The sequence below is a fragment of the Neophocaena asiaeorientalis genome, unplaced genomic scaffold (assembly GCF_003031525.2).
Source record: "Neophocaena asiaeorientalis asiaeorientalis breed wild unplaced genomic scaffold, Neophocaena_asiaeorientalis_V1.1 scaffold240, whole genome shotgun sequence".
Classification (NCBI taxonomy): Eukaryota; Metazoa; Chordata; class Mammalia; order Artiodactyla; family Phocoenidae; genus Neophocaena; species Neophocaena asiaeorientalis.
Window position 1 is genome coordinate 6,533,536 of NW_020185331.1, and position 26,830 is coordinate 6,560,365.

At 35.1% G+C, this 26,830-nt stretch overlaps 1 protein-coding gene across 2 annotated transcripts in view; it reads left to right on the top strand.

Moving 5' to 3' along the window:
* Positions 1-26,830, top strand: part of SLK (STE20 like kinase) — a 56,409-nt gene that overhangs the window by 18,627 nt on the left and 10,952 nt on the right. Inside the window, exons 3-13 of one of the 2 annotated variants that reach the window (XM_024734885.1) lie at positions 1,122-1,170; positions 1,489-1,638; positions 8,370-8,442; positions 8,605-8,799; positions 9,582-9,663; positions 11,630-11,758; positions 12,103-13,473; positions 15,453-15,583; positions 15,812-15,935; positions 17,381-17,560; positions 20,000-20,092. In XM_024734885.1, the coding sequence (XP_024590653.1) occupies positions 1,122-1,170; positions 1,489-1,638; positions 8,370-8,442; positions 8,605-8,799; positions 9,582-9,663; positions 11,630-11,758; positions 12,103-13,473; positions 15,453-15,583; positions 15,812-15,935; positions 17,381-17,560; positions 20,000-20,092 (2,577 nt within the window). The remainder of the gene's footprint in view (positions 1-1,121; positions 1,171-1,488; positions 1,639-8,369; positions 8,443-8,604; positions 8,800-9,581; positions 9,664-11,629; positions 11,759-12,102; positions 13,474-15,452; positions 15,584-15,811; positions 15,936-17,380; positions 17,561-19,999; positions 20,093-26,830) is intronic. The other variant, XM_024734886.1, reaches the window with a different exon arrangement.

Genomic DNA, 26,830 nt, shown 5'->3' on the forward strand with positions numbered 1-26,830 from the left:
ATTTTTAGTTTTTTCTCCTTGAAGGAAGAAACAAAGTGTTACGAAAGAAGAGTAGATTGTACAAGCTGTACCTGATTGGGAATCAAAAGGCCTTTATTTTTTGATTTTGGTGATGCTAGGCAGGCGCTTGAATAAGTCAATTAACCTTTATGACTTGTTTACTCATCTCTAGGATGAGTAATGATCTGTCTCTCAAATTATTTTTCATATGATATAATGAATTTCCAAACAATTTATTGGCAAGCTCCTGTAAAAAATAAAGTGTTGTTATACAGAGGAGAAAAAAGTGTGAAGCTACACAATTTGTTAAGGTATGTAATTAAAAATAAAATCTGTAGTTACTATTAGTGTGGTGCCTTCTAATATAGTTGTTCAGAGTTCTAGCAGAATGTTTCCAGAGATAGTGATGAAAATGAATTCCTAGACAACTTAATAAATAGATAAGATCTTAACTTGAGACTATTACAAAATAAAAAGCTGGACGACTGTGAGGGACAGTTTAGTGGGAGAGACAGACATTAATTAATCAAAGAATCATAATAAATATAAAATTAAAACTGTGATAAAGGGTTAAGAAGGAAAGGTGCATGGTGGTATGTACCAGGGAGGTCTGGGAAGGCATCCATCAGGAAGTGATAATTGAGCTAGGATCTGAAGCTTTTGTATATGTTTTTTCTCCTATTTTTTAGAAAAACTAAAAGTTTCTCTTTTCAGGGTTTATTCCTAGAAATAAAGTTAAAAAATATACTTGATCACTTACTTCTCAATAGTTACCTTAAAAAGGAGAGTGTAAAATCTTTCAGTGGTGATGAAATGGATATATAATACTGTCCTGAATAAAAATTCTACACCTGGTAATTTTACAGAAGCAGGGACACTAAAAATGAAGATTAACAAAAATGCACCTATTTCCACAATGTGTTTTCTTTGTGCTTTCTTAGTTGTATATCATTAAGACTTGTAACTCTTTTTACAAAGAAAATCTTTATGGTTGTTAGCATACTATTGTTTCTGTAACCTAGGTTATTTTATAGCTATTTCTTTATCTTTTATGCTAAATTGAAGAAAAAATACTCAAACTCAATGTCATGTTAGACACATGCTTTTTTATTTGCCTGCAGATCCTCATTGAATTTTGTGCAGGTGGAGCAGTGGATGCTGTGATGCTTGGTAAATGGTTTTTTGTTCTTCATGTTTATATCTTAAATTATACTTTAAAAAGTCAAATGATTTCAAACATATATATTTATCTTATTGTTTAGAGACAGTAAGTTAAGAAATCAGCCTAATTATTTTTATATTCTTGGATAATTGTAATAAAATTCTAAAATTAAACATTGAGTATAATATGTGAAGAAAGTTTTGTGTATAGTTTTTTAAAAATCAATTCATTGTGTATGATCTTTGACAGTGATGGTAAAGTTATATAGCCTGCTGGTATGCTTTCACTGTACAAAAATGCAGATTTGTTTACTTTTTTCCTTGTAGAGCTTGAGAGACCATTAACTGAGTCCCAAATACAAGTAGTTTGTAAGCAGACTTTAGAGGCATTGAACTACTTACATGATAATAAAATCATCCACAGAGATCTAAAGGCTGGAAACATTCTTTTTACCTTAGATGGAGATATTAAGTTGGGTAAGTTTATTCCTTTATATAAAACATTTGAATTTGTGCTTTGAGATTTCCCCCGTATGTCTGTAACTTAATATTGTTTTGTTACAAGTCAAATATGTGAAACATGGAGAATTGTATTCAAATATGTGAAACATGGAGAATTATTCAGTGTTAATTTTTTTCCCCATTTATTTAGGTCTTCTTTAATATCTTTCAACAGTGTTGTATAGTTTTCAGAGTACAGGTCTTTCAATTCCTGTATGCTTTTATTTATTTATTTATTTTAAACATCTTTATTGGAGTATAATTGCTTTACAATGGTGTGTTAGTTTCTGCTTTTTTTTTTGTTTTTTGTTTTTTGTTTTTTGTGGTATGCGGGCCTCTCGCTGTTGTGGCCTCTCCCAGTGCGGAGCACAGGCTCCGGATGCGCAGGCTCAGCGGCCATGGCTCACGGGCCCAGCCGCTCCGCGGCATGTGGGATCTTCCCGGACCGGGGCACGAACCTGCATCCCCTGCATCAGCAGGCGGACTCTCAGCCACTGCGCCACCAGGGAAGCCCAGTTTCTGCTTTATAACAAAGTGAATCAGCTATACATAGACATATATCCCCATATCTCCTCAATGTTAATTTTTAAGATACTTCCTTGGAGGGAATTCCCTGGCGGTCCAGTGGTGAGGACTCGGTGCTTTCACTGCTGAGGGCCTGGGTTCAATTTCTGGTCAGGGAACTAAGATCCCATACACCACGCAGTGTAGACAAAAAACAAAACAAAACTTCCTTGGATACATAATTATCCATTAACTCCCAGAATTCCTAAGTATAGGTACCTCATATAAAGACTCTTTAAAAAGTAAGAAAGGATGGATTTTTATTTTTAAAATGGCACACTTTTAAAAGACTGGCTAATTATTTTTCCCTTAAATTTTTGTATGTAGACTTAATACTTGTAAATATAATACATTTAGAAAATGCTATAGTATGTAAAACCACTAACTTAGTTTTACGTTCATTTCCAAAACTCATATCTAGTGGGTTTTTTTTTTCCATGTTTAGTTTTATATTCTATTTTGTAGATATGGTATCTTGGCTAAACTAACAAAGTAACTAACCTTAAGTCTGAAAAAGATGCCTAAAACAAATGTAAGGACTAGAATTTTTAATTTTGTTTTTTACACTGAGGGAATAAATGATAATTTCATAAGGAGAAATAGATGTAGATTTTAGATGGGAAACTAATGAATTTCATATGCGCATACAAATAGAAGTAAGTATCCCCAAGATATGAATTTAAAAAAAATCTGGTGATGAAGTCTAAATTTGGGTATTTTGGATGGATATTAAAAACAAAATATATTCAAAGGCCATGCTGATACCAGTGATCATAGTCATTTCACTTCACTTTGTCATGACATCTAAACAGGTATAATTTGAAAAATTATAGTAAAATTTAGTGACTACTACTAAATTTTAACCTTTTTATTAAGAAATGGTTACAGATACAGAAAACCACACTAACAGTTGTGTAGCTTATTGACTTGTAGCTTTACACAATAGCTTTGTGACCACCACCTAGATAAATAGAATGGGACTTCCCTGGTGGTCCAGTGGTAAAGAATCCACCTTGCAATGCAGGGTACGTGGGTTCAATCCCCCCTGGTCGGGGAACTAAGATCCCACATGCCGCGGGGCAGCTAAGCCCAAGTGCCGCAAACTACAGAGTCCACACTCTCTGGAGCCTGAGAGCCACAACTAGAGAGAAAAAACCCACACACCACAACTAGAGAGAAGAAGCCTGCGAGCCTCAACAAAGAGGCCGCGCGCCACAGTGAAAGATCCCGCATGCCTCAACGGAAAAAAAAAAGAACTAGCACTATGTCAGGCACCCTAGCAGCTGTTTCATGTGCCCGCTCTCAATCACACTGTCCCTCCCTTCTCCACAGGTAATCTATATCCTGACTTTTATAGTAATCACTTCCTTGTGTTTCTTTATGGCTCTATCACCCAGTGTTCATGTCTAGACTTTAGAGTTTAGACTTACCCATATTTAAAACCTGCTTTTTCTTCTAAGTCTCTTTTAATTTATAGGTTGCCCCCCACCGCCCTGTCATTCCTTTTTTCTCTTTACATTTTATCTATGGCATTCATTCTCATGGCATGCTTTCTCAAAGAAAGTTGGTTCTTTGGGGACAAAAAATTTTAGTGTTACCATGGTTGTGACCCTCCAAAGGCCCATAGATATACACAAACAGATATACAGTATATCTGTGGCATTAAAATTTCATGGGGGGGAGGGAGGATTCGGAAAAAATGTCTAAAAAGGCTCCTTAGGAGAGAGATGAAAAAAAGGTTGAGAAACACTGATGTGTAGGACCTAGGCTGTTGGACCTGTAGAGTTTCTCTCATCTTGCATTTTGCTGACTGTGTACTCCTGATGACTGTAGTAAGTTCCTCTCTGTATTTCCCTAAATTTGCAGATGAATCCAAAAGCCTCATCAGTCTCAAGTTTGACTTTTTTGGCAAGACTATAGGTGGTTTTGTGTTCTTTCGTTGGGAGGCATGTAATACCGGCTTTTTGATCTTTTTTTTGATGTTAGCAGCTGTTGATGTTTAATGCCTGGATCCGTTCTTTGATTGGAGTGGCAAAATGAATTACATCATTTTGTTTTCGTTTATTATTTTTGATAATAATTTTGGTGTAATTATTCATCAGTTATTTCATTTATCATTATTAAAAAATTAGGAATACTTATATAAAAAGACACTTCCCTTCAACTGTTTGGTTATTCAGGAGTATAGTTCCTATAGACAGGACAGGAAAAATGCTTGATTCTTTCCTTTTATTTATTTAGCTTTAAAGACAATGAATTGGTTCTCTCTCATCCTTAGTTGGTGGCCAGTATTTTTTTAAATGGCATTATTAATTCATGAATGTAATTTTATTTTATAGGTTTCAAATCTATTACAATTTTTATCCTTATTAAAGCTCACGTTGTACCATCTTGGTCAGTGGGAGCTTCTTCAAGCTGGCTTGTTAATCTTTTTGACATGACTCTACTAATCTTTGGTAGATTCCTTGCCGTCTGTTAGGTTGAGATGTTTCAGGCTCATCTTTTACATTTCCTGCCTCAGACCTGTAATTAGCCATTTCTTCAGGAAGCCCTGAAGAAGTTGTTTTAGTAGGACATGGTATTTCAAGACCACAATCTTAGTATTAGACATGCTTATAGTTTCTGGATTTGCCTTCATTCTAGGCCTTTACGAAGGACAGAGCTAGGCTCTCATGAGTTCCTACATATGACCTATTCAAATTCAGGGTAAAGCCTTGTTTTTTCCTTCTCTTAGCCCCTTCTGTATTACATCTGTATCGCTTTTCTTCTATCCTGAGAATCTTGCTTCTCAAGAACATTGAAGATAGATTTGGAGTATTCTGTAATTACTCATTTTAACCTTCATTTCTATATTCAGCGCTCACCACCGCTCTTGTTCATGTCTATTTGGTTATGTTGGTTGTCTGAAGTTCATTCTCTGGTAGATTTCTCTGAAAGGGCTCTCTGAGTTCTTATATAATGGTAACACTTCTACCCTTTATACTTTGAAGGTCAGTTTTGCTGGATAGAAAGTCCTTGGTTCACATTTCTTTCCTTGAATATCTAAAATATGTTCCTCTGTTTTCTTCTATTATAAAGTGTTATTGAAAAGTCTGATGAGAATCTGATTTTCTTTCTCGTGTCAGTCATGTGATCTTTTTGCCTAGATGCCAAAGACTTTTTTTTTAAGGACTAAACTTTGACTAAACTTTTCTAAGTGTTGTTTTTTTGTTTCCCGCTCACCCCCCGCCCCCCAGGAAGGTTTTCTGTAATTAGAGATATGAGTATTTGTTCTGTTCCCTTGCACTGACTTTCTCCTTTGGAGACTTTTATTATCTTTTTGTCAGGCTTGACAATCATCAGTATTTATAACTTTCTCTCAGGTTCTTTTTATCTTCCTTCATTTTTTTTCATTGTGGCGAAATATACTTAAAATTCACCGTCCTAACCGTGTTTAAGTGCACAGTTCCGTAGCATACGGCGCACTCACACTGTCGTGCAGCCAACCCTACCACGCCTCTCCAGAACCTTTTCATCTTCCTTAACTGAAACTCTGTACACATTAAAACGCTCAAGTCCCCATTTCCTCCTTCCCCCAGCCCCTGGCAACCATTCTCCTTTCTGTCTCTGTGAACTTGACTACTCTCCGTACCGCATGTAAGTGGAATCCTGCGATACTTTTCCTTTTGTGACTGGCTTATTTTACTTAGCATAGTGTCTTTAAGGTTCATCCATGGTGTAGCATGTGTTAATTTTCTTCCTTTTTAAGGCTGAATAATATTCTGTTATATGTATACACCACATTTTATTTATCCATTCATCCATTGATGGATACTTTGGTTGCTTCCACCGTTTGGCTTTTGTGAATAATGCTGCTATGAACATGGGTGTACAATATCTATTTGAGTTCCCGCTTTCAGTTCTTTTGGGCATATACCCAGAAGTGGAATTGCTGGATCATATGGTAATTCTCTGTTTAATTTTTTGAGGAACCACCATGCCATTTTCCACAGTGGTTGCGCCAGTTTACGTTTCCACAACAATGCACAAGAGTTCCAGTTGCTCCACCTCCTTGCCAGCATTTATTTTCTGTATTTTTGATGATAACTATCTTAATGGGTGCGAAGTGGTAATGGGTGTGCATTTGTTGTGTTTATTTGCTCTTGCATTCCTCCTACTTTAGCCTTTGTTTCTAAAGTTGTTTTTTATTTCTAATTTTCCCTTGAGTTCTGTCACCTCATTTATGAGTTTTAAAATTCTGACTTCTATTACTCTTTTATGTCATCATTTTTTAGTCTTGTAGCTCGTTTTGAAATATAATTTTGATCTTTTTTAGTGCATGTTTTTCTGTAAGTGTACTGAAATCTTATTTGAATACAGGAATATACTTTTGTGTAAAATAATGCATGCCATTAAAAATAAGTATATTTTTGAAGATTTAGGAATGCCAAAATAGTTTTGAGTTGGTTGACATTTAAAATAGTTGCACTTTGTTTCATTAATTCATAAATACAGAGAACCTTCCAATTCTGTGACATTGTATTAAGTGTACACAGATGCATGTAGAACCATACTATCCTCAAGAACCATATATACAATAATCAAATTTTTATGGTCTTGTCAGATCACATTGTTACAAATGGAAATAAGTATGTAAAATGCTATTTTAACAGACCAGCATATATATGCCATACCATTATAAGTAGAACTGTAAAGCACATAATGACCTTAGTTTTCCCCTTTGCACAAAAGTGAAGATGGCTTCTTGTCCCTCCTTAGTTTACCTCCTGCTCATAAGAGTGCTTCGAGAGGTACGAATGTTGACAGTGGACCTTAGTGGTTTAGGCCTGTTTCTCAACCTCCTTTCCCAGTCATGTTCTGAGGGGGAAAAAGTTAAAAAGAATAGACCATTAGTAGCTTCTAGGAACACACTGGAATACGTACTGAGCTGACTCTACCTGAGTAGAAAACCTCTTGTGGCAGGAATTTCATATTGTGATCTCAGTCCCGTCCTGTGGAAACATGGCAAGTTATAAGCTGAGGAAGTAGGGGGGTAATAGGGATGGAGAGTCCTGAATACATCTATTTATGTTGCATTTTCTGCAGATATATCTTCCAAGTATAGTATGTTCTATTGGCAAATTCATTTATTAATTTAATTATAAAACATTAATGAAATATCTAGTGTAACAAGAGACTTCATACACCATATTAAGAAGCTTAAACATCATTCTACAGGCAATAGGTAGCTGCCAAGATGTTTTAAGCAGGAGAACTACATGGTCAAAAAAAGAAAAGAAAGAACTATATAATAGACATAAATAATTAGAATATAGGGCAGGATTTCATGAGTTTTAAGAGTTCTATGGCCAAAGTATCACAAAGGTTAAAATTACACATATGATTACTAACAGTAGCTGACGTTTATTGTGTGTATATTCTGTGCCAGGCCTTGGGGCATGAATACTAAATACAGGATTTTTGGTATTTATTCAGTTTTGAGAATCATGGCATGTCAGATGAAACTTTAAAAGTTAAATGTATATGGCATGAGGTAATTTATGCAGCAATAGCAATTTCGTGTTGCTATTAATGATTGAGCTCTAAGCTGAAAAGGGGTTAAGAACCGATAAAGCTGTAATGTTGCTGTGCCCTATAATTTAAATTAGAAAGCATCGTTCCTAATTTTTTTCTTCGTGGTATAATTTTATGAGGAAGTTAGCAAGACATATGCTGTCATAAAGGCTGCTTTGGTATAATTTCTGTTTTTCACACCATAGAAAAAATGTCCCTTAATTTAATTGTCACATATAGCACTAGTTGGCATTTATTTTGGTGAAGTGGATAGACTGATCTATTTTAAAGTTACTTTTTTTTTTTTTCCCAATTCTGGAGAATTTGTGATCTGAAGATGTGTAAGGATGGTGGTATCAAGTGTATTAATGATGGAATCTTTTCTTTGGCAGTTTTTTTTGGGGGGGTGGGTGTATGGTAGAAAGAGGGTGGTCAAAATTAGGATGATAGAGAAGTTATTTATCTTTCTATTTTGCTTACCCTTTAATAACAGTGGCCTTATTAAAGGCTTGATATGCTTTTCCCTTATGTTGAATATAGCGTCCTTTGCTTAAAAACTGTCATTAATACCTTTGTATGATTATTTCAAGCGGATTTTGGAGTATCAGCTAAAAACACAAGGACAATTCAAAGGAGAGATTCCTTTATCGGCACACCCTATTGGTATGTATTCAGTTTTATGGATTTGCAGCGTTAGTTATGTCAACAGTTATTATTACTTATGAATTTTGTCCACATAATCAATTATACTGTCTATCTTTCACGTGGTTTGTGATCACTGCTCTTAAGTTAAACATCTTAATTTTCAGTTCTTTGTCTTCATAGGATGGCTCCTGAGGTAGTCATGTGTGAAACATCTAAGGACAGACCCTATGACTACAAAGCTGATGTTTGGTCCCTGGGTATCACTTTAATAGAAATGGCTGAGATAGAACCACCTCATCATGAATTAAATCCAATGCGAGTGCTGCTAAAAATAGCAAAATCTGAGCCCCCTACATTAGCACAGCCATCAAAATGGTAAAGTATTCCTAAACAATTTTTTTTAAGAAGCAAAACTTGATGCTTTATTCTTCCAACTTTCCAAGGGTATTTAAATTTAGGTACATGGTACAAAGATTGTATGAAGTAGAAAACTGATTTTTGGTGTATTTTCAAGACTTAAGGACCATATAAACTCCTGTAACTAACTTTCCCCATAAATTAAAAGATACCAGTGATTTGAGTTGTACATGAAAGAGGTATTTTCTGTACTATGAGAAAGTGAGGCATATATGTGATTGATCTGTATTTGTGGAGTTTAATATAATGCAAGGGGGCTTCCCTGGTAGTGCAGTGGTTGAGAGTCCGCTGGCCGATGCATGGGACACGGGTTCATGCCCTGGTCCGGGAAGATCCCACATGCTGCGGAGCGGCTAGGCCTGTGAGCCATGGCCGCTGAGCCTGCGCATCCAGAGCCTGTGCTCCGCAACGGGAGAGGCCACAACAGTGAGAGGCCCGCGTACCGAAAAAAAAAAAAAAAAAAAATATATATATATATATAATGGAAGAATTTTTGTGATTTTTAGCATACTTATGGGTATACGGCTGTATCTCAATGACTTAAACTATGAATCTATTTACATATATGTAACTTATATTTATAGATAAATGACTTATGAAATATTAATATTCTCATAACTAGTTTTCTTATGTTGAATTAATACTATTACATACATAATGGAACTTAACCATAGTTTCTCAGAGTTTTGATTTTATTAACAAGAAAAATAGAATGTCATTATTAAAATTTTATTTTGAAGGTCTTCAAATTTTAAGGACTTTCTAAAGAAATGCTTGGAAAAGAATGTGGATTCCAGGTGGACTACATCTCAGCTACTGCAGGTAAGATAAGAGTAGTATGACAATGGCAAACCATATAATTGTTGTAACATCTCTTTAAGAAGAATACAGTTTCAGATTCCTTCAGTGTGCCCTCTCTCCACTTGAGTTTCCCTGTGCAGACTCACTCAAGGTTCATTGTAGTAGTTAACATTTGCTTTACAAACATTTGCTGCTGTTATTAAAGGGCATTTATTTAGCTTTTAAATTTCTTGTATGCTTTTTTGATTCAGTTTAATTGTGTTTTTTTCATTTTGTTTAGTTATTTCCACTTTATCAGTTACTTACATTTTGTCTCTCCAGTTACTAGAAAACAAGCACCTTGGTGGCAGGGGCCATGAGCTAATTAATTTTTTTTAATGTCCCTTACAGTGAGGGTAAATGTTCAGTAAATATTGCTAACTTTTAAAAAATGGTGTTAAAGTGATTGGATAATTTTGTTTTATAGCAGGACTTGTTTGTAATATTTGAAATAAAATTTTGTCAATAATAGTATAGGTAGAGAAATAGAATGACAAGTCTTGAGGCAGTTACTGTTAGATTGAGTACAACTCCTCCATTATAGTTTTTTAGGTTGATCTATTTATCTGGGGGGAGAAGCGGGAAAAATTTCCTTTCTCTGTACAACAAGTATATCCTTGGAACACACTTTCTCTTATTATTTCACTGCCCCCCCCCATTTGAAGGCCTTAATCTGTGACAAACACCAAGTGCTGAGTGTACAGAGGTGAATAAAATATCTTTACTCTTAAGAATATTTGAGCTATGTCAAAAAAGATGTTTATAGACACTTTTTAAAATTTTTATTGGAGTATAGTTGCTTTACAATGTTGTATTAGTTTCTGCTGTACAACAAGTGAATCAGTTGTATGTATACATATATCCACTCTTTTTTAGATTTCCTTCCCATTTAGGTCACCACAGATCATTGAGTAGAGTTCCCGTGCTAAACAGTAGGTTCTCATTAGTTATATATTTTATGCATAGTAGTGTATATATGTCAATCCCAGTCTCCCAGTTCGTCCTATGCCCCCTTCCCCACCTCGGTAACCATAGGTTTGTTCTGTACATTTGTGACTTTGTTCATCTGTACCATTTTTCTAGATCCCACATATAAGTGACATTATACAATATTCGTTTTTCTGACTTACTTCACTCTGTATGACAATCTCTAGGTCCATCCGTGTCTCTGCAAATGGCACTATTTCATTCCTTTTTATGGCTGAGTAATATTCCATTGTATATATGTACCACATCTTCTTTATCCATTCCTCTGTCAATGGACACTTAGGTTGCTTCCATGTCCTGGCTATTGTAAATAGAGCTGCAGTGAACATCGGGGAGAATGCATCCTTTCAAATTACGGTTTTCTCCAGATACATGCCTAGGAGTGGGATTGCTGGGTCATATGGTAGCTCTGTTTGTAGTTTTTTAAGGAACCTGCACACTGTTCTCCCTAGTGGCTGAACCAATTTACAGTCCCACCACCAGTGTAGGAGGTAGATACTTTTAACGGAACTTTAAAGCTTTTTGTAATTCTTTTATTGAGGCTTTATACATATTGTTACTTTCTAACAATTAAACATATTGTAAACATATTGTTACTTTCTAAAACTAGTAATGTTCTTGAAACTTGCTTTAATTTTAATTTAGATTTTAGGTTATGAAGTTTTCAGACATACAGAAAAGTATATATACCTACTACCCAGATGTAATATGTTATCATTTTTGACATATTTCTTTCAGATTCTTAAAAAAAGGTACAGATACAGTTGCAGGCAGCCCCTACTCCTACTCAGTTCCCTCCCCCTCCTTCTTTTCCCAGATGTAATATCATCTGAAGTTGTTTGTATTTTTCCTACTTATATGTTTATATTTTTGCCACATAACAATGTGTTTTATATATTTGAAATTTACTTCACAAGCATTTCAGTTGTTACTGAGTATGCTCTTTTTAATGATCAAACAGCATCCCTTTGTGACTGTTGATTCCAACAAACCAATTCGAGAATTGATTGCAGAGGCAAAGGCTGAAGTAACAGAAGAAGTTGAAGATGGCAAAGAGGAGGATGATGATGAGGAAACAGAAAATTCTCTGGTCAGTATTTAGAAAGGAAATTTCATTTAGGTCATTTTTAGAGTTGAGTTTTGAGGTATGATTGCAGCTGTGTCTAAGAATTAATTGATGGGTAGCATTACAAAAACCTTTAATTTTAGAGGTGAAGATTTATTGTTTGTTCCTTGCTGCCCATTTTTGTCATATTTATTATGTGAAGATTTGTCAATTCTTTAAGTTATTTTTATAATTTCATCAAATTTTACTGAATAAAGATATTAAATCATTATATATATGAATTAAATCATTTTTATATATGAAACGTTATTTTGGTTACCATCTTGAAATTACGTTTTAACACTAAAACTGTATAAAATCTTTTTTAGCCGATACCTGCAAGTAAGCGTGCCTCCTCTGACCTTAGTATTGCGAGCTCTGAAGAAGATAAGCTTTCACAAAATGCTTGTATTTTGGAATCTGTCTCAGAAAAAACAGAACGTAATACTTCCGAAGATAAATTTAACAGTAAAATTCTTACTGAAAAACCCACCACCGATGAACCTGAAAATACTGTGGTAGGCATTAATGAACATGTTAATGATACTCATTTAGAAGCTATGGCTGAACTTCATAATAGAGCAACAGTAATTGAGGAAAATGGGAGAGAGGAGAAGAGACCCAAGCTTGAAAATCTACCTGACACAGAAGACCATGAAACAGTGGACATTAATTCAGTCAATGAAGGAAAAGAAAATAGCATAATGATAACTTCAGAAACAAATATTGAACAGAATCTGAAACCTGAGGAAGAAGGGGATCAAGAAAAGCAACAGATATTTGAAAATGAGTTTATAAAATCTGAAGAAATTGAAGACACTGCTATTCAGACAATGGATTTAGTTTCTCAAGAGACTGGAGAAAAAGAGGCAGATATTCAGGCAATTGAAAGTGAAGTTGAGTTTACAAAGGAAGACACCCTCGAGGAATTGGGAAGAGATGACAAAACTGAAAAAGATATGATCAGTGATACAAGCAAAGTGATAGGAACAAATGAGGCAGAAGACGTTGCTCAGAAGGCAACTGAAAACAGTGCTGAGGATGCTCAGAGTAACGATGGGAAAGAAGTGGGTGAAGTAGGCCAGATACTAGAGATCAAGTCCACAGAGGGTCCTGAGGCTGGTGGTACTGAAGAAGTTTCTATTAAAGAAATAGTTGAAACTAATGAGATAGATGAAAAATCTGTAGAAGGTAAAGGTGAGGAACAGTTAATCAGCAGTTCAGAGAACAGAGTGGAGACCAATGAGGAGCTCGGGACAAATGAAGTTGAGATTACTGAATCAAGTAGCACTGAAGGAATGGAGGTCAGAAGTGCGGTGACTGATGGTGACCAAGAGGCTCTAGGAAGTGAAACTCGGGATGCTCACGAAGCCACTGCTCAGATGGACACAGAGCAGAAAGATATCCCGTGCGAAGTGCCAATTAAGGCAGAACCTCAAGTTCCTGCCACTTCACAGCCCAGTGAACCTCAGCCTGTTGTAATACCCAGTATTAATATCAACCCTGAAGATGCAGAAAATAAAGGAGAAATAGGTGCTTTATCAAAAACTGAAACCATGTTAGCAGAATCTGAGAATCAAAAGGAAAATGATACTGATTCAGGCACTGGTTCCACTGCTGATAATAGCAGCATTGACTTGAATTTATCCATCTCTAGCTTCCTAAGCAAAACTAAAGACAATGGATCAATATCTTTACAAGTAAGTGTACACGGGTCCTTGTTTGGGTGTTTCTTTGTTATTTTGGCAGTTGAGAGTTTATGTGAAACTGACATCTTGAAAACAAAACAACACTAAATCAGTGTAGTATTAACCCTATAAAATTCTTAAGGCCTATGAGGGCAATCAATTAAAAAAAAAAACTAAAGAGATTCTGGATGTAATCTTTAAATTTTTTGGTAGTACCTATCTATTTTTGCCAACTTGATAGAAATAGTATAATACAGTTGCTTACTGGAATTTGGGTTTTCCTATTGTACATACCTAGGTATAATTGTAGCAAGAATCAGCAGTATATGAAAGAATTGAGGACTTGAAAGAATGATCTCTTTTTAAGAATGTTTAGGGTATAAACAGCCCTTGATACCACTGGCACGTGCGGTGACCACTCTTACCTCCTCAGTCATAGCAATCACTGCTGCCGTGAGAATCATCCTGGGAAGAAAGCCAAACGCTAAACCTCGAACACTTGGAGCTGTTAAGCATAATTCTCCAATCTGACTTACTAGGGGGGGCTGTGTAGAAGTATGGAGTGGGGCCAGAGAATCAGTATTTATAGCAAAAGATCCCATGGAATTCTGATACAGGTGAGACTGTGGATTGACAGGTGGCAGAAAAGCAGAAAGAACTGAAGAAAATTGACCTTAGGGATAGGACGCCAGGGCATGACTGATCAGCCTGCGTATCTGCCCCAAATTATTACGTGTATTGCCTAGATGGTCTTTAGTTTTCAGGTTGTTTCCCTGCTGAAATTCCATTAATCTGAAGTTCATTCACTGACTTAATAGTTAGCCTTTCCAAAAAATGTAGACACTTCTGTGAGAATTAAGGTGATATTAGCTGTGGATACTTTAGTAGGAACTGAAGAAATGGAAAATTTGGAGGTTACAGGGAGGTAGATTTATTTTTGGAGCATGCCCACTTTAGGTTTTAGGTGAAGTCTGGATAGGGTGGCCGTAGTCCAGGACTTAGGGAGAGCAGTGTGAGAATACTGGAAGCCTAGAGAGGACAACAGTAAGAGGCTGAAGAAAGGTGATTAGTAAGTGCCAAAGATTAACTTAAAAATTCTAATGCATTTTGAATGTAGTATTTTCACATTCCCCTTTTGCTCCCTCTGCTTTCTAACCTTTTCCACCTATCAACACTAAGTAATTATCTGTTCTGAATACTTACATGTTTACCAAGAAGTATTTGTAGCAGTGTTACACTTCTGTTATTTCTCTTTGCTTTTAAAAAGCATTTGGATAACCAACTGAGGAATGAAGAGTTTGGTCTTGATAAAGAATTTTGGGCAATAGCTAACAGGCAGATCTGGTATTTTGGGAGTACGGTAAAGGTGCTGTCTTTCTAGCAACTCTAAAATCACTCATCCATCTCCAGCCCTGAGATGGAAGAGGGCTGGTGATACTATTGTTGATGAAATGGATTTTGAATCCCAGTCCTGGCAGTGTTTAAAAGTTATATGGGAGCCTTTCAAAATGAAATTCTCAGCCACCCTCAGACCTGTTGATTTAGATTCTTTAAGGGATGAGCCCCAGGAATTCATTTTTAATTGCTTTGTAAGTGTTTCTAAAACAGAAAAGCAGAGGTATCTGCGAACCTACAAGATAAAAAGAGGAAAGAATGGTTAACATGTGAAAGTTGTACTAATTACTCTTTTTTGTGAATTGCTTGTTACCACTTGTGCCTAATTATGATGTGGTATAAAAATTCTACATGCACATCATCAAAATGCGTAATTTCACTTGAAAAAAATTTGATTTTATCTGTAAAATCATGTGAAAGTCAAATGAGGTGTGAGATGATATAATTGGCTTCAAAGTTGAGTCTTACTGCTTTCTATTCATACTTTATAGTGTAGTCTTCATAGCTGTTCAGTTTCTTGTTTTTTTTAAGAAGAAAATGTTTTCTCTCTCTAGTATTCCCCATATAAAGCCTAACTAAAATAAAATCTCACTCAGGAAACAAGAAGACAAAAGAAAACATTGAAGAAAACACGCAAATTTATTGTTGATGGTGTCGAAGTGAGTGTAACAACATCAAAGATAGTTACAGATAGTGATTCCAAAACTGAAGAATTGAGGTTTCTTAGGTGAGTAGAGAAACAACATGATTTAAACTGGTTTTGTGACTTCTCAAGTCTCTGCAGAGTCTGAAGAATAGAGAAACAAGAGTAAAGTCTTGGCTAATTTTGGATTCTTGTATTACTTTTCCATTTGAAAATAAATGTTACTTTTAAAGTTTTTTTTTCTTTTAAAGCATTACTTCAAAGGTGTAACTTTTGCTGTCTTTCTCTGTCCTTGCCATTAAATTTTATCAGACGTCAGGAACTTCGGGAATTAAGATTTCTTCAAAAAGAAGAGCAAAGAGCCCAACAGCAGCTCAATGGCAAACTGCAACAACAGCGAGAGCAAATTTTCCGGCGTTTTGAGCAGGAGATGGTGGTAAAGTCTTGGAATTTTGTACCCTTTTGTTAATAAAGAAATTTAAGGCTTAGAAAAAAAAACCACCACTGGCAGGTTTTAGAACTTGTTCTCTGATTACTAGATTTCTCTGGCTTTGTGATGTATTTATCACCTTTATCTCTTTGGTGTTTTAGATGCTTTCTTTTTTCTTCTCTTCTTTTCTCCTTTTGCCTGACTTACAGTGTGTTAGGTGTTTTCATTTTTCTCTGATTAAATCTGTCATGAAAACCTGGAATCATGAAGCTAGTAGATGGTTTGCAAAGTTCTTAGGTGTGCCTGTTGCTGTATAACTTTTTATTGTTACAATTTGACCTCTCAGAATTAGAATCCAAGATTTAAACCAGTCTAGAGCAGTTGTCTTCAAACTTGGCTGAGTATTAGAACTTCCTGGGGAATTTTTCAAAATACACTTACTTCTCTAGCTACTACAGTTAAGCTTCCACATCCCTTTTCACAGCTGCTAGAGAAGTTAGTGCTGACTTGTAAAGGGTAGTTGTCACCGAGTCTTTAAATTTTTACTTTGTGTCCAAAGTTGGAAAAGGAATTATTAATGTGATATAAAATTTCAGTAACTTATGTTGAACATGCAGCTTAATGTAGGTTAGAAAAAAGATCATCTGAAATGTTATAGGATTCATGGTTGATTATAGTACTTACATTTTTATAATTTTAAGTGGTAAGGATTGTTTTGTGTGAAGGTTGGCATTGCTGATTACATATGTTGGATCATAACTTAGAATTCCTAAGAAAATTATGAACTTTTGTTCTCTTTGAGTATTTTTACAGTACTTATATTCTGTTTTTTCAGAACCTTATAAAAACTGTTTCTCCCCCCCATATTTTCCAAAATATTTTGCTTTTTAATTTTTTTAAAAAGGAAACACCCTTTACAAATACCTGTGTCTAAAATTGCAATGTTACTCAAGTATTATATAAGCAGGAATCTTTTGTTGAGAGAGTAGATTTATAATTCTAAAAGGTTTGTATCAATGAAATATGATGTTTAAGAATCTTAATGAGGAAGAGTAAATTTGAAAATGACAAGTAATGGTACGTTTTTAAAATAGACTTCAAATGAGACCTTTGATTTATCAAAAATTTTATAGGATAAATATTGAAAATTTTCTTACTTTAGTATTTCATAGCAACTGGATATTCTTCTAGATTGTCTAAAATTTTTGAACATTCTACACTTGTACAATAGAAAAAAGTGTTTTCCATATTAGAAAAAAATGAAATGCACATCTCTTAGAAAAATTTTTAAAACATATTTGAGTGCATTTGAACTTGTTCAGTATTGCAAAGGATACGTATGACGTCACTCAATTTAAATGCCAGTTATGTGCTCTTAGTAAACATCTTCAGTATAACGATATGAGCGTTAATGTTAAAGTTAAATGATCTTGAGCTACATCATTTTGCAGAGCAAGAAACGACAATATGACCAAGAGATTGAGAATCTAGAAAAACAGCAGAAACAGACTATTGAACGTCTAGAACAAGAACACACAAATCGCTTACGAGATGAAGCCAAACGCATTAAAGGTGAACAAGAGAAAGAGTTGTCCAAATTTCAGAATATGTTAAAGAACCGAAAGAAAGAGGTAAGTGTAACTACTGTTTTGAATGTACACTTAAGACTGTCTAAGGAATTAAGATAATACTTGGTAGTTAAATGGCACTCATTCTTTTTTTTCTTTGGTCTTCCCAGCAGTTATGTAGGGTAGTAGTAAGGTCAGATGTTATCTCATTTTACTGCCAAGAAAACTGGAGTAGGAGAGGTTTTAATGGCCTGTTCAAGTTCACAAACTATTATTAAATGTCCAGCTAACCCTTGAACCAAGTCTTCAAATTGAGTGTAATCCATTTTCCTTTCAACCTATCACTCCTCCTTTATTAATGCAACATTTAAGGCCTGACATAGTAATGTTTTTTTTCAAGAAAGCATACTATGTTCTGTTTGCAGGTGGCAATAATAATTCATCTTAATATTTATTTGTAATATTTAATTCATGCTTAAAAATTTTTTTTCTCTTGATTAGCTTGATTACCTTTCTTGGACTTTGTGTCAAAACAAAAGCTGAGTAAGCTGAAATTTGAAATAATATCTTTATCAAATTGTGAGATACTTTGAAGAATCACAGGTGGAAAATATCTGTAAAGTCATTTGATTATAATGAATTTTTTCATTTTTCCTGAAACTGTTCCATATTGTCATAGAATCTATTTGTGGTATTATTTACTATGAAGGATTGTCATTGTTTCAGAAAGGGGATTTACATATTGTATTAGTGTGTCTTTTTCTTCCCCAATTAAAATAACACTAAGAGAGCTTTTACATATTAGCAGTTTTGAGAGATAATTTTATAATTTATTCTGTTCCTTTAGTGTAAGAGGAGAATTTATCTTTTCATGATATGAAAGACCCCAGGACAATATTATGATCAGTTTTATTAGTTTTGGAACACACTAATATCAACCAAACCAGTGAATACATTTTCACTTTTGTTGCATGTCCCAAGTACTCAGATTCATTGATTTTAACAATGAAATTATGCAGATAATGGAACATCATTTTGCTGAACTTGAGGATCTGCTTTAAAGAGGATAGAATCAAATGTTAATAAATACAGTGCATTCTATGATTTCTTTAGGTAAAGATAAATGAAATGGTATATAGCCTTTTGACTTGGCTACCATTTCTAAAAATTACTGTTTTATTACTGTTTATTATATTTTATATAGAATCGCTCTATATACCATGATGTATTCCTTTACTGTATTAACTAAATATTAATTTTCTTGAAACCATGAGTAGTTTTTATTAAGAGGTTATTTTTTAATATCAGGTTAAATTTTTAAAATTTTGTAGGTAAGTATATGGTTTAATTATAGATATATAGAAGTTTCTAGTTATTGTTACTGTTTTGGACTAGGAGAGGTTTAGCCAGAGAACATGTTTGAGATAGTGATATGCATATTTTAAATAATTCTATTCTGTATTTTTTTCCTTACCGCTAAACTTCTTGCATTTGGGGAGTCTCTTCTTTTTCATGGTGATTTGGTTTCATGAGAGATTACTGATGGGAAATTTTAAATACACTATGTTAAATCAAAATCAGTCTCTTTCACAGACCATCAATGGCGTGTGGTGATTTGGAATCTGGTTGCTTTTGGTGCTTCTACTTATAAACACGTGATCGTCTTTCGTAGTTGGATTACAGATCTATTGTTAGGTGGAATACATATCTAGGGTTTTGAAATGATTGAAAGAAGGAGCTCTAAAATACACTTCATTTTATAATATACTTTATTTGGTATAATAAATCATAGCATATAAACTTATTTTATGAGGGGTTATATTACTGATTTTGAAGCTGACAATTGATTTTGGCTTAAATTATCAGCAAAGGAGAATGTTTTTCTAATCTAATTCCAAAATCATTAGATGTGTTCATTTTTATTGCACCATATATAAAATAGTTTATTATGAAAAAAGAAAACTTAGTGTCCATTTGTCTCTCCTTTGTGTATTCTAATGCTTACTGTCCCTTTTGTTTTTCTTTTGATCTCATTAAGTGGATTTCATTTAGAATTATTTCATTGGTTTTATCAAGCCAATTATGAAATTTTGCAATTTATAAATGAATGGCATTTGTTTTCCTTATATCCAATATTTCAGACAATGTCAGTAGATATGTTTATATTTTTATGATCTTTCAAGGTCAGTTGAGTTTATCACCTTTAGTTCAGCGTTAGCATTGCAAGTAATTCTTTACTGATTGTCTTTGGATCTAAAGAGAGAAAGATACGTAGGGATAATTAGGCAACTAATTTTCCTTATATGGTGTAATGTCCCTTTCTGCACTGAGATTAAGCATGTTCTATCCTTTCATTCTTTTTCACCAAACTAACACCTGTGCTGATGCATGTTGAAAGGAGCTTTTTAACAACTTGACTTGACTTGTAGCTTGTCTGCTCACATAAATGCTTGCTGTGGAGAAAGTGTTTTTCCCCACCTCCTGCATGCTTATACACTGTAGGTTATAAATGAAGTGGAGAAAGCACCCAAAGAGCTGAGAAAAGAGCTCATGAAACGCAGGAAAGAGGAGCTTGCACAAAGCCAGCATGCTCAGGTAACAGCAGCAGCTTAATGCTACTAAAAACAGAAAGCAGCAATATTCTCACAGCTCAGTGAACCATGGTTGAAAGGGTAAATTCGGTACTTATATGATGTTGACGTCTCCTTATACAAAGGTTCCCAGGGCATTCTTTATGTAGTACTAAATTCACACTAATGGTGACATTTAAGTTGCTAACGTGAAATTAAGTGAAATGTTTGGAAAGCTGACTCCAGATGAAATAAACATGTATGTTAATGTATAATCCACTGTATTCTTATTTTAATCATGATGGAAGCTTGTATTTAAGTGGTAATGTCAATGGTTGATAGAAGATTTTTAGGGCAAAAGAATATAGAGGGTGAGTATATAAGCTTTATGCATACAAAAGGAATGCATATTTAAAAGGCCATTAATTCGGGAGTTCCCTTATGGCCTGGTGGTTAGGATTCCGGGCTTTCACTGCTGTGGCTTGGGTTCCTTCCCTGGTCGGGGGAACTGAGATCCTGCAAGCCTGGTAAATGGTAATGTTAAATGGTAGATCAAACACTTATTACTGTTAAACTCAACAATATAAGCAACTTAAAACCAGATTTTAAATGTTAAGTATGTTGTTTTTCTTTTTGGTTCAGAATCCAGCAGTTGCAAAAATAGACAGGTTTACCTATATAAACCTGATTCTAGATTATGATGAGGCTGAGCCAATTGATGGGTGAATTCTCTACAAAATAGATAAATTGGTATTTTCAACAGATTTTTCTAGAAGTATCTCACATGAGTATGAGGTCTTTTATACTTGGGATCACTTTTCTTTTAATTAAGCTTGCACTCAGCTGGGAGGCAAAGAGAGAAGTGAGCTCAGTTTGTAGTTACAGATGTTAATGAAAGGAAGAAGAGACATGGATTATTTATTTGTTGCTTTAAATTATCTTTTTAATGTGGGTTTTATGTAATTTAAAAAGTGGTTCCCAGACTTTTGAATTTTATAGATTCATGAAAAGAAACATAGAAGCAACAAAACCCTTTGGGAGGCATGACAAATGGGTTGCCGTTAAAAATTTTTTTTGTTTTTGACAAGGAAGGTTATTTGAAACTGCCCTTTATTTGTCACCATCATTTCAAAAGAGAGAGAGATGATTTTAACACCATGAAAAATAAGGAAACGATCTCAGAATTTAAAATTTTAATAAAACTAGCCCATTTGAATAAATTTAGTTGTTTTTTTCTTCCTGTGAGCCAATGAAAAATTTTGTCTTGGCCTGGTATGGGAATTACTACAAGCACACCTCGTTTTAGTGCTCTTCACTTATTGCGCTTTTGCAATATTGTGTTTTTTACAAATTGAAGGTTCCTGCAGCCCTGCATTGGGCAAGTCTGTCAGCACCATTTTCCCAGCAGCTTTGCTCACTTCGTGCCTCTGTGTCACATTTTGGTAATACTCACAATATTTCAAACTTTTTCATTATTATGTTATGATGATCTGTGATCTTTGATGTTACTACTATGACTTGCTGAAGGCTCAGGTGATGGTTAGCATTTTTTAGCAATAAACTACTTTTTAATTAAGGTATGTATGTTTTTTAGACATAATGCTGTTGCACACTTTAATAGACTGTAGCGTAAACATAGCTTATATATTTGGGAAACTGAAAAATTCATGTGACTTGCTTTATTGCGGTGGTCTAGAGCCGAACCTACAGCATCTCCAAGGTATGCCTGTAGTTAAGGTGATAATAGCAAACACAGCATTTACTGTATGGCACATACTGTTCTAAATGCTTTACCTATATGAACTCATTTAACCTCACAACACAGGAGGTAGTTACTCATATTACCCCCATTCTACAGGTAAGGGAACTAAAGCACAGGAGGTTGAATGACTCTCCCACGTTCATGCATCTGGTTAGTGGTAGAGCCAGAATTCTCATCTAGGCAAATTTGGCTCCATGTTTCATACACTGAACCACCACATCATACTGCTTCTTGTATTTAAGCTACCCCTTCTGTGCCTAATCTAAATTATTGGCTTGGCCCAGTGGTTGTTGGCTGTGTCTTATTAATAGGTGAAGAGGAAGTCCTTGCTGGCCACACATCAGTTTTGGGGTAATTTGGATTTCAAACCAGAAGATAACAATTTGGTTTTGCCTTGTAAAGGAATGTAAAGTTTTTAATTCCAAAAGGTAATATGTCAGACTCTAGAGTTGAAATTGAGGATTTAGTGTTGAATGGTAAGTGATCGAATGCTTTGATAAAACTTTGTTGGTGATTTTTCATATAATTTGAGGGGCTGGCCTGTATTTTCCAACTAAAGCTGAAAGCAGTAGTAAATTTCTATCTGTAAATTTAATGAAGAATTTAGTAATCTAACAAATTTCAAAAGTATTTCTATTTAGCTACCACTTTTGATGAAGGTGTTAACACATGATAACTTGAGTCTAATATTTTAAACTTTTTAAAGAGTTTATGAATAATAGCCATATGGTCGTGGAACTAGAATGTATTTGATCATCTAGTCCAGTGGTTTTCAAACTGTACTCTCAGGAGCTCTTGAGTTTGGAAGAAGCATCTCGAGAATCCTTCAAAAAGTGAGGATAGGGCTTCCCTGGTGGCGCAGTGGTTGAGTCTGCCTGCCGATGCAGGGGACACGGGTTCGTGCCCCGGTCCAGGAAGATCCCACATGCCGCGGAGCGGCTGGGCCCGTGAGCCATGGCCGCTGAGCCTGCGCATCCGGAGCCTGTGCTCCGCAACGGGAGAGGCCACAACAGTGAGAGGCCCACGTACCGCAAAAAAAACCCAAAAAAAACAAAAAAAAGGACAGTAGGGCTCTGGGCCCCTGCTTCCAGAGCAGGACCACTTTACATCTGTTTTATAAACTGAGATTGTTTTGGTGTGTTTTTTAAAAAGAGAGTTCAACTGGTTTAAAAACAATGGCAGCAAATTAGAGTTTGGAAACCACTGATCTAGTTCAAATCCTTCATTTTACAGATGAGAAAGAGACCCCTTTGTTAAGTGACTTGTTCCAGGCCTCAGGAAACTCTGCGTTTGTATAATTATTCTTTCCATTTACAAAAAGTCATTCAGCTCTATTCTTACCTGGGAAGTGCGTTGTATTCTGATCCACAGGGCGTTGCTCAGGTCATGATTCAGTCTTTTCAGTTGTCATCTTGTGCAGTCTTCAACGCCCAAATGCAGGACGTAAGTCCCGCGTGCCTTGTAGGAGGGTGCCTTCTTCTGTTTTACCTGCTTTTTCTTTGGCTCACATGTGCCTTTTCATTGTTAGCTTCATTTGTTGTAAATCTAGAAGATTGATAGATGATAATGTCAGAGATGACAATAGTAATAACCTGACATGAACTTTATAGTACAGTATTCTTTGAAGAGTTCACATTTGATTCCCGTTGCCAACCCCTAATATAGGGATGGAGTGTATCTGTTTTACAGATGAGGAAATCGAGGCACAGAAGACTAAGTGATTTGCCTAAAGTCACAAAAGAGATTAGTGGTAGAGCTGGAACTAGAACACTTCTACTACAGTGTTCTTTTTTCTGTCTACACCACCACAAATTTTAATCTGAGATTTTCACCTTTTTCAAGAAATATCTTCTCAATAGTATTTTATGAACTTTGCACATGTGAGAAATTGAATGCTGTGGTTAGATTTTTATCTTCGTGTGAAGTGACATTTTGATTGCATATATGTTTATGTAGATGTTTTAATTATGGATATGGTCAGAAAAGCCATGTTAAAAGTGGTGATTTTAGTTCCATTTAGTTTTCACTGTTCAAATTGTCCATAATGAATGGTGGGTTGCTATTCTCCATGTTGCAGTTTTAAATTAAGTCTGGAGTTCCAGGCTGTATTCTTTCTCACAGTTTCTATAGGGAAATGACTAGCTTATTTAACACTGTAAGTTTTGTTTGTGATGTTTGATATACACAACTGGAGTAGATAGAATACAGCTTGATTTCAACCCCTCCTTCCCTCCTCCTGAAATTATTTATTTATTTATTTATTTATTTATATTATTGTCAGCCATTGGACGCTATAGTTTTCTGAAAGAGTAGTCAAAATGTTAATTATTTTTTGACGAGAGGGAGAAATTATGAATTACGAACACTTTTCTGATCATTACCATTTTTAGCTTTTAAGTTAAAATGACCAGATGATGTACAAATAGTGCCACGTATCATAACCCTTTCTTAGAGTTTTCTAGAACCCAAAGCTGTATTTTTAACGTTCACAGTTATCTGACTAATAGGATAAGATTCCTTAGCAGAATTAAAACTTGTACGTTTAAAGAACACTCATTTTACAATTTCTGTGTCCATTTTGAAATTGTTACTCTTAGTGATCAAATTGATCTGTTATTATTTTTTTAAATGAGTGTAATTTGTGCAGTCTTTTTGGAATGTAAGATCACTTTTCTTTTAGATCCTAAGAGTAATTTCTAATTACAGATTCCGCTGTGAATGTATTATACTTGGCTTTTGAAGTTAGGAAATTTAATGAAAGCTCAGTGATATTAAATTTTCATTTCTTTTGTGGTAATAAAATATATTAATGTGTAAGGGACCTTTTCGGTAGTTTTTGGCCTTAATATAAAAAAAAAAATCAAATGTGCAGTATTCTTGACTGTGTAATCATCCACACTCTGCTTGATTCTTCAAGTCCATAGCTCTGTAAGGCAGCTGGTGTCTTTGCAAACTGATGGTTAGGAAACGCTTCCATACATTGCCTGCCTTGACCTGTTGATCTTTATATCTTCTGGAGCAGCACAGTGCTAGTTCTGCCCGCTTCTATATAACAGTCTTAGCTCCTTTTTCCTCATATACTGGCCGCTTCAGGGCATGCTTTTGTAGTTCCTTGTCACTCATTTTGAGTCTTGATCTCTGGACCCTTATTCCTTGCTTTGAGTTCTCTGTGGTTTACTTTTGAACTTTTCAAAGTATGTTACTAAGGGAAGGGACCCACTACTCTTTATATGGGCTGACAGATAAAACCAATTTGGGACCAATAGAGTGGAAACTCCTTGAAGGCAGTACTGTCTTTTATTAATTTTAGTAACCCTGTAAGTAGTACAGTCCCCAGCATTTACTAAGTGCTTAATAAAGGTTTTCTTTGACCTGAACTCTTATCTTGTTTAATTTAGACATAAATATAATATGACCAAAAACTGCATCGACAAGCAATCACGTTCACTTTTTTAGTGGCACTGGCTTGTACAGTTGACCCTTGAACACCTCAGGTATTGGGATGCTGAGCTTCCACGCAATTTAAAATTCACATACAGTTTTACAGTTGGCCCTCCGCATCTGTGGTTCCACATCTGGACATTCATCCAACCATAGAATGCGTAGTACTGCAGTACATACTTAGTGAAAAACTCCACGTTTAAGTGGACCCACACAGTTCAAACCTGTGTTGTTCAAGGGTCCACTGTGTTTACCTTTTTTAGTTTCATATAAATATTTATTTGCCCCATCTTTTACACTTGATTTTTTTTGATAAATGTAATATTTTTATTTATGATAATTTGGACCCATTATTTCTGTCCACACAGATATTTTTTAAAAGTTCTTTATGCAAACTAGTGGTAAAAATGTTGAACAAAAGAAAACTTTTGATATATCTGCAGGTTATATTGTTTATTAAACAAGTTTGCACATAGAAATTTCACAATGAAATTAGAGAATCAATTTAATTTTTATTACAAATGATATTTACTGTAGGAAAAGAGAAGCTTGACAACTTACTTTGTTATAACTGCTTATAAGATAGGATGGAGATTTTTGCATCTCTTTAAATAAAGCTCAAAAGCCTTATTCGAGATAGTTGAATTTAAATATTCATTGAGTTTTTATTTTTTTCTTTGCTGTGATAAAGCGATGTAGGTGACTCTAGTCAAGTCGGCAATTGTAAATTTTTTTTGTATAAATTTGCTCAGCATTTATTGTATCTACGGAACTGACAACTTGCGTGATATTTTTTTTAACGACACATAAGTACATTTCCTGTCCCCAGTACATAAGACCATAGCTCAATAAATACAAAAGTACATGTGATTCCACTTGCAACTGGCAGTTGTATTTTATAGAGACAGTTTATTAGTCTTATACGGTAGCAACTGTATATTTGTATTTATGCTAAAATACAAATCATGATGTAGATGAGACAGCAGCATTTGTGACAACAAACTAACAGGATGTCATGGATGGTAAGACCTGATTCTCACCTCCAGAGAAACAGTAGTAAGACAAGCATCTTGAGGAGCACTGCTGACTCACTCTTTGTGCACTGAAGACCAGGCTGGTAGTGATCCAGATCCTGTCAGACTCTGTCCAAGGCCTAAAAAATAGTTCCAAAATGGATCTTGAGGTTTTATGTCTCGTAGATGTGCAAGAGGAGGGATTATAGGTGAAGTGCTGCTCAACCCCAAATTTCTAAATCTATACTCAAATTGATCAGAATACCCTTGAGCTGATCACAAACTGCTGTAACAGCCAAGAGAGGGATGGAGAGCCAAACGTTTACTGGCAAAATTTGCATTTCTTCAATTTGAGTGTGCTTCCTTTCCTTCTGCAAATGTATAACCTAGCATAATGACCATAAGTCACTTCAACCTTCCCTTTCCTTACACAGTAATTGAAGGATTTTTTTTTTGAAAGTATAAGTTTGGCATTCGGGCAAAAATAGTATGTACTCAGTAAATACTGTTGAATGAATGAGTGAATCCCTTACATGTTGGTAGGATT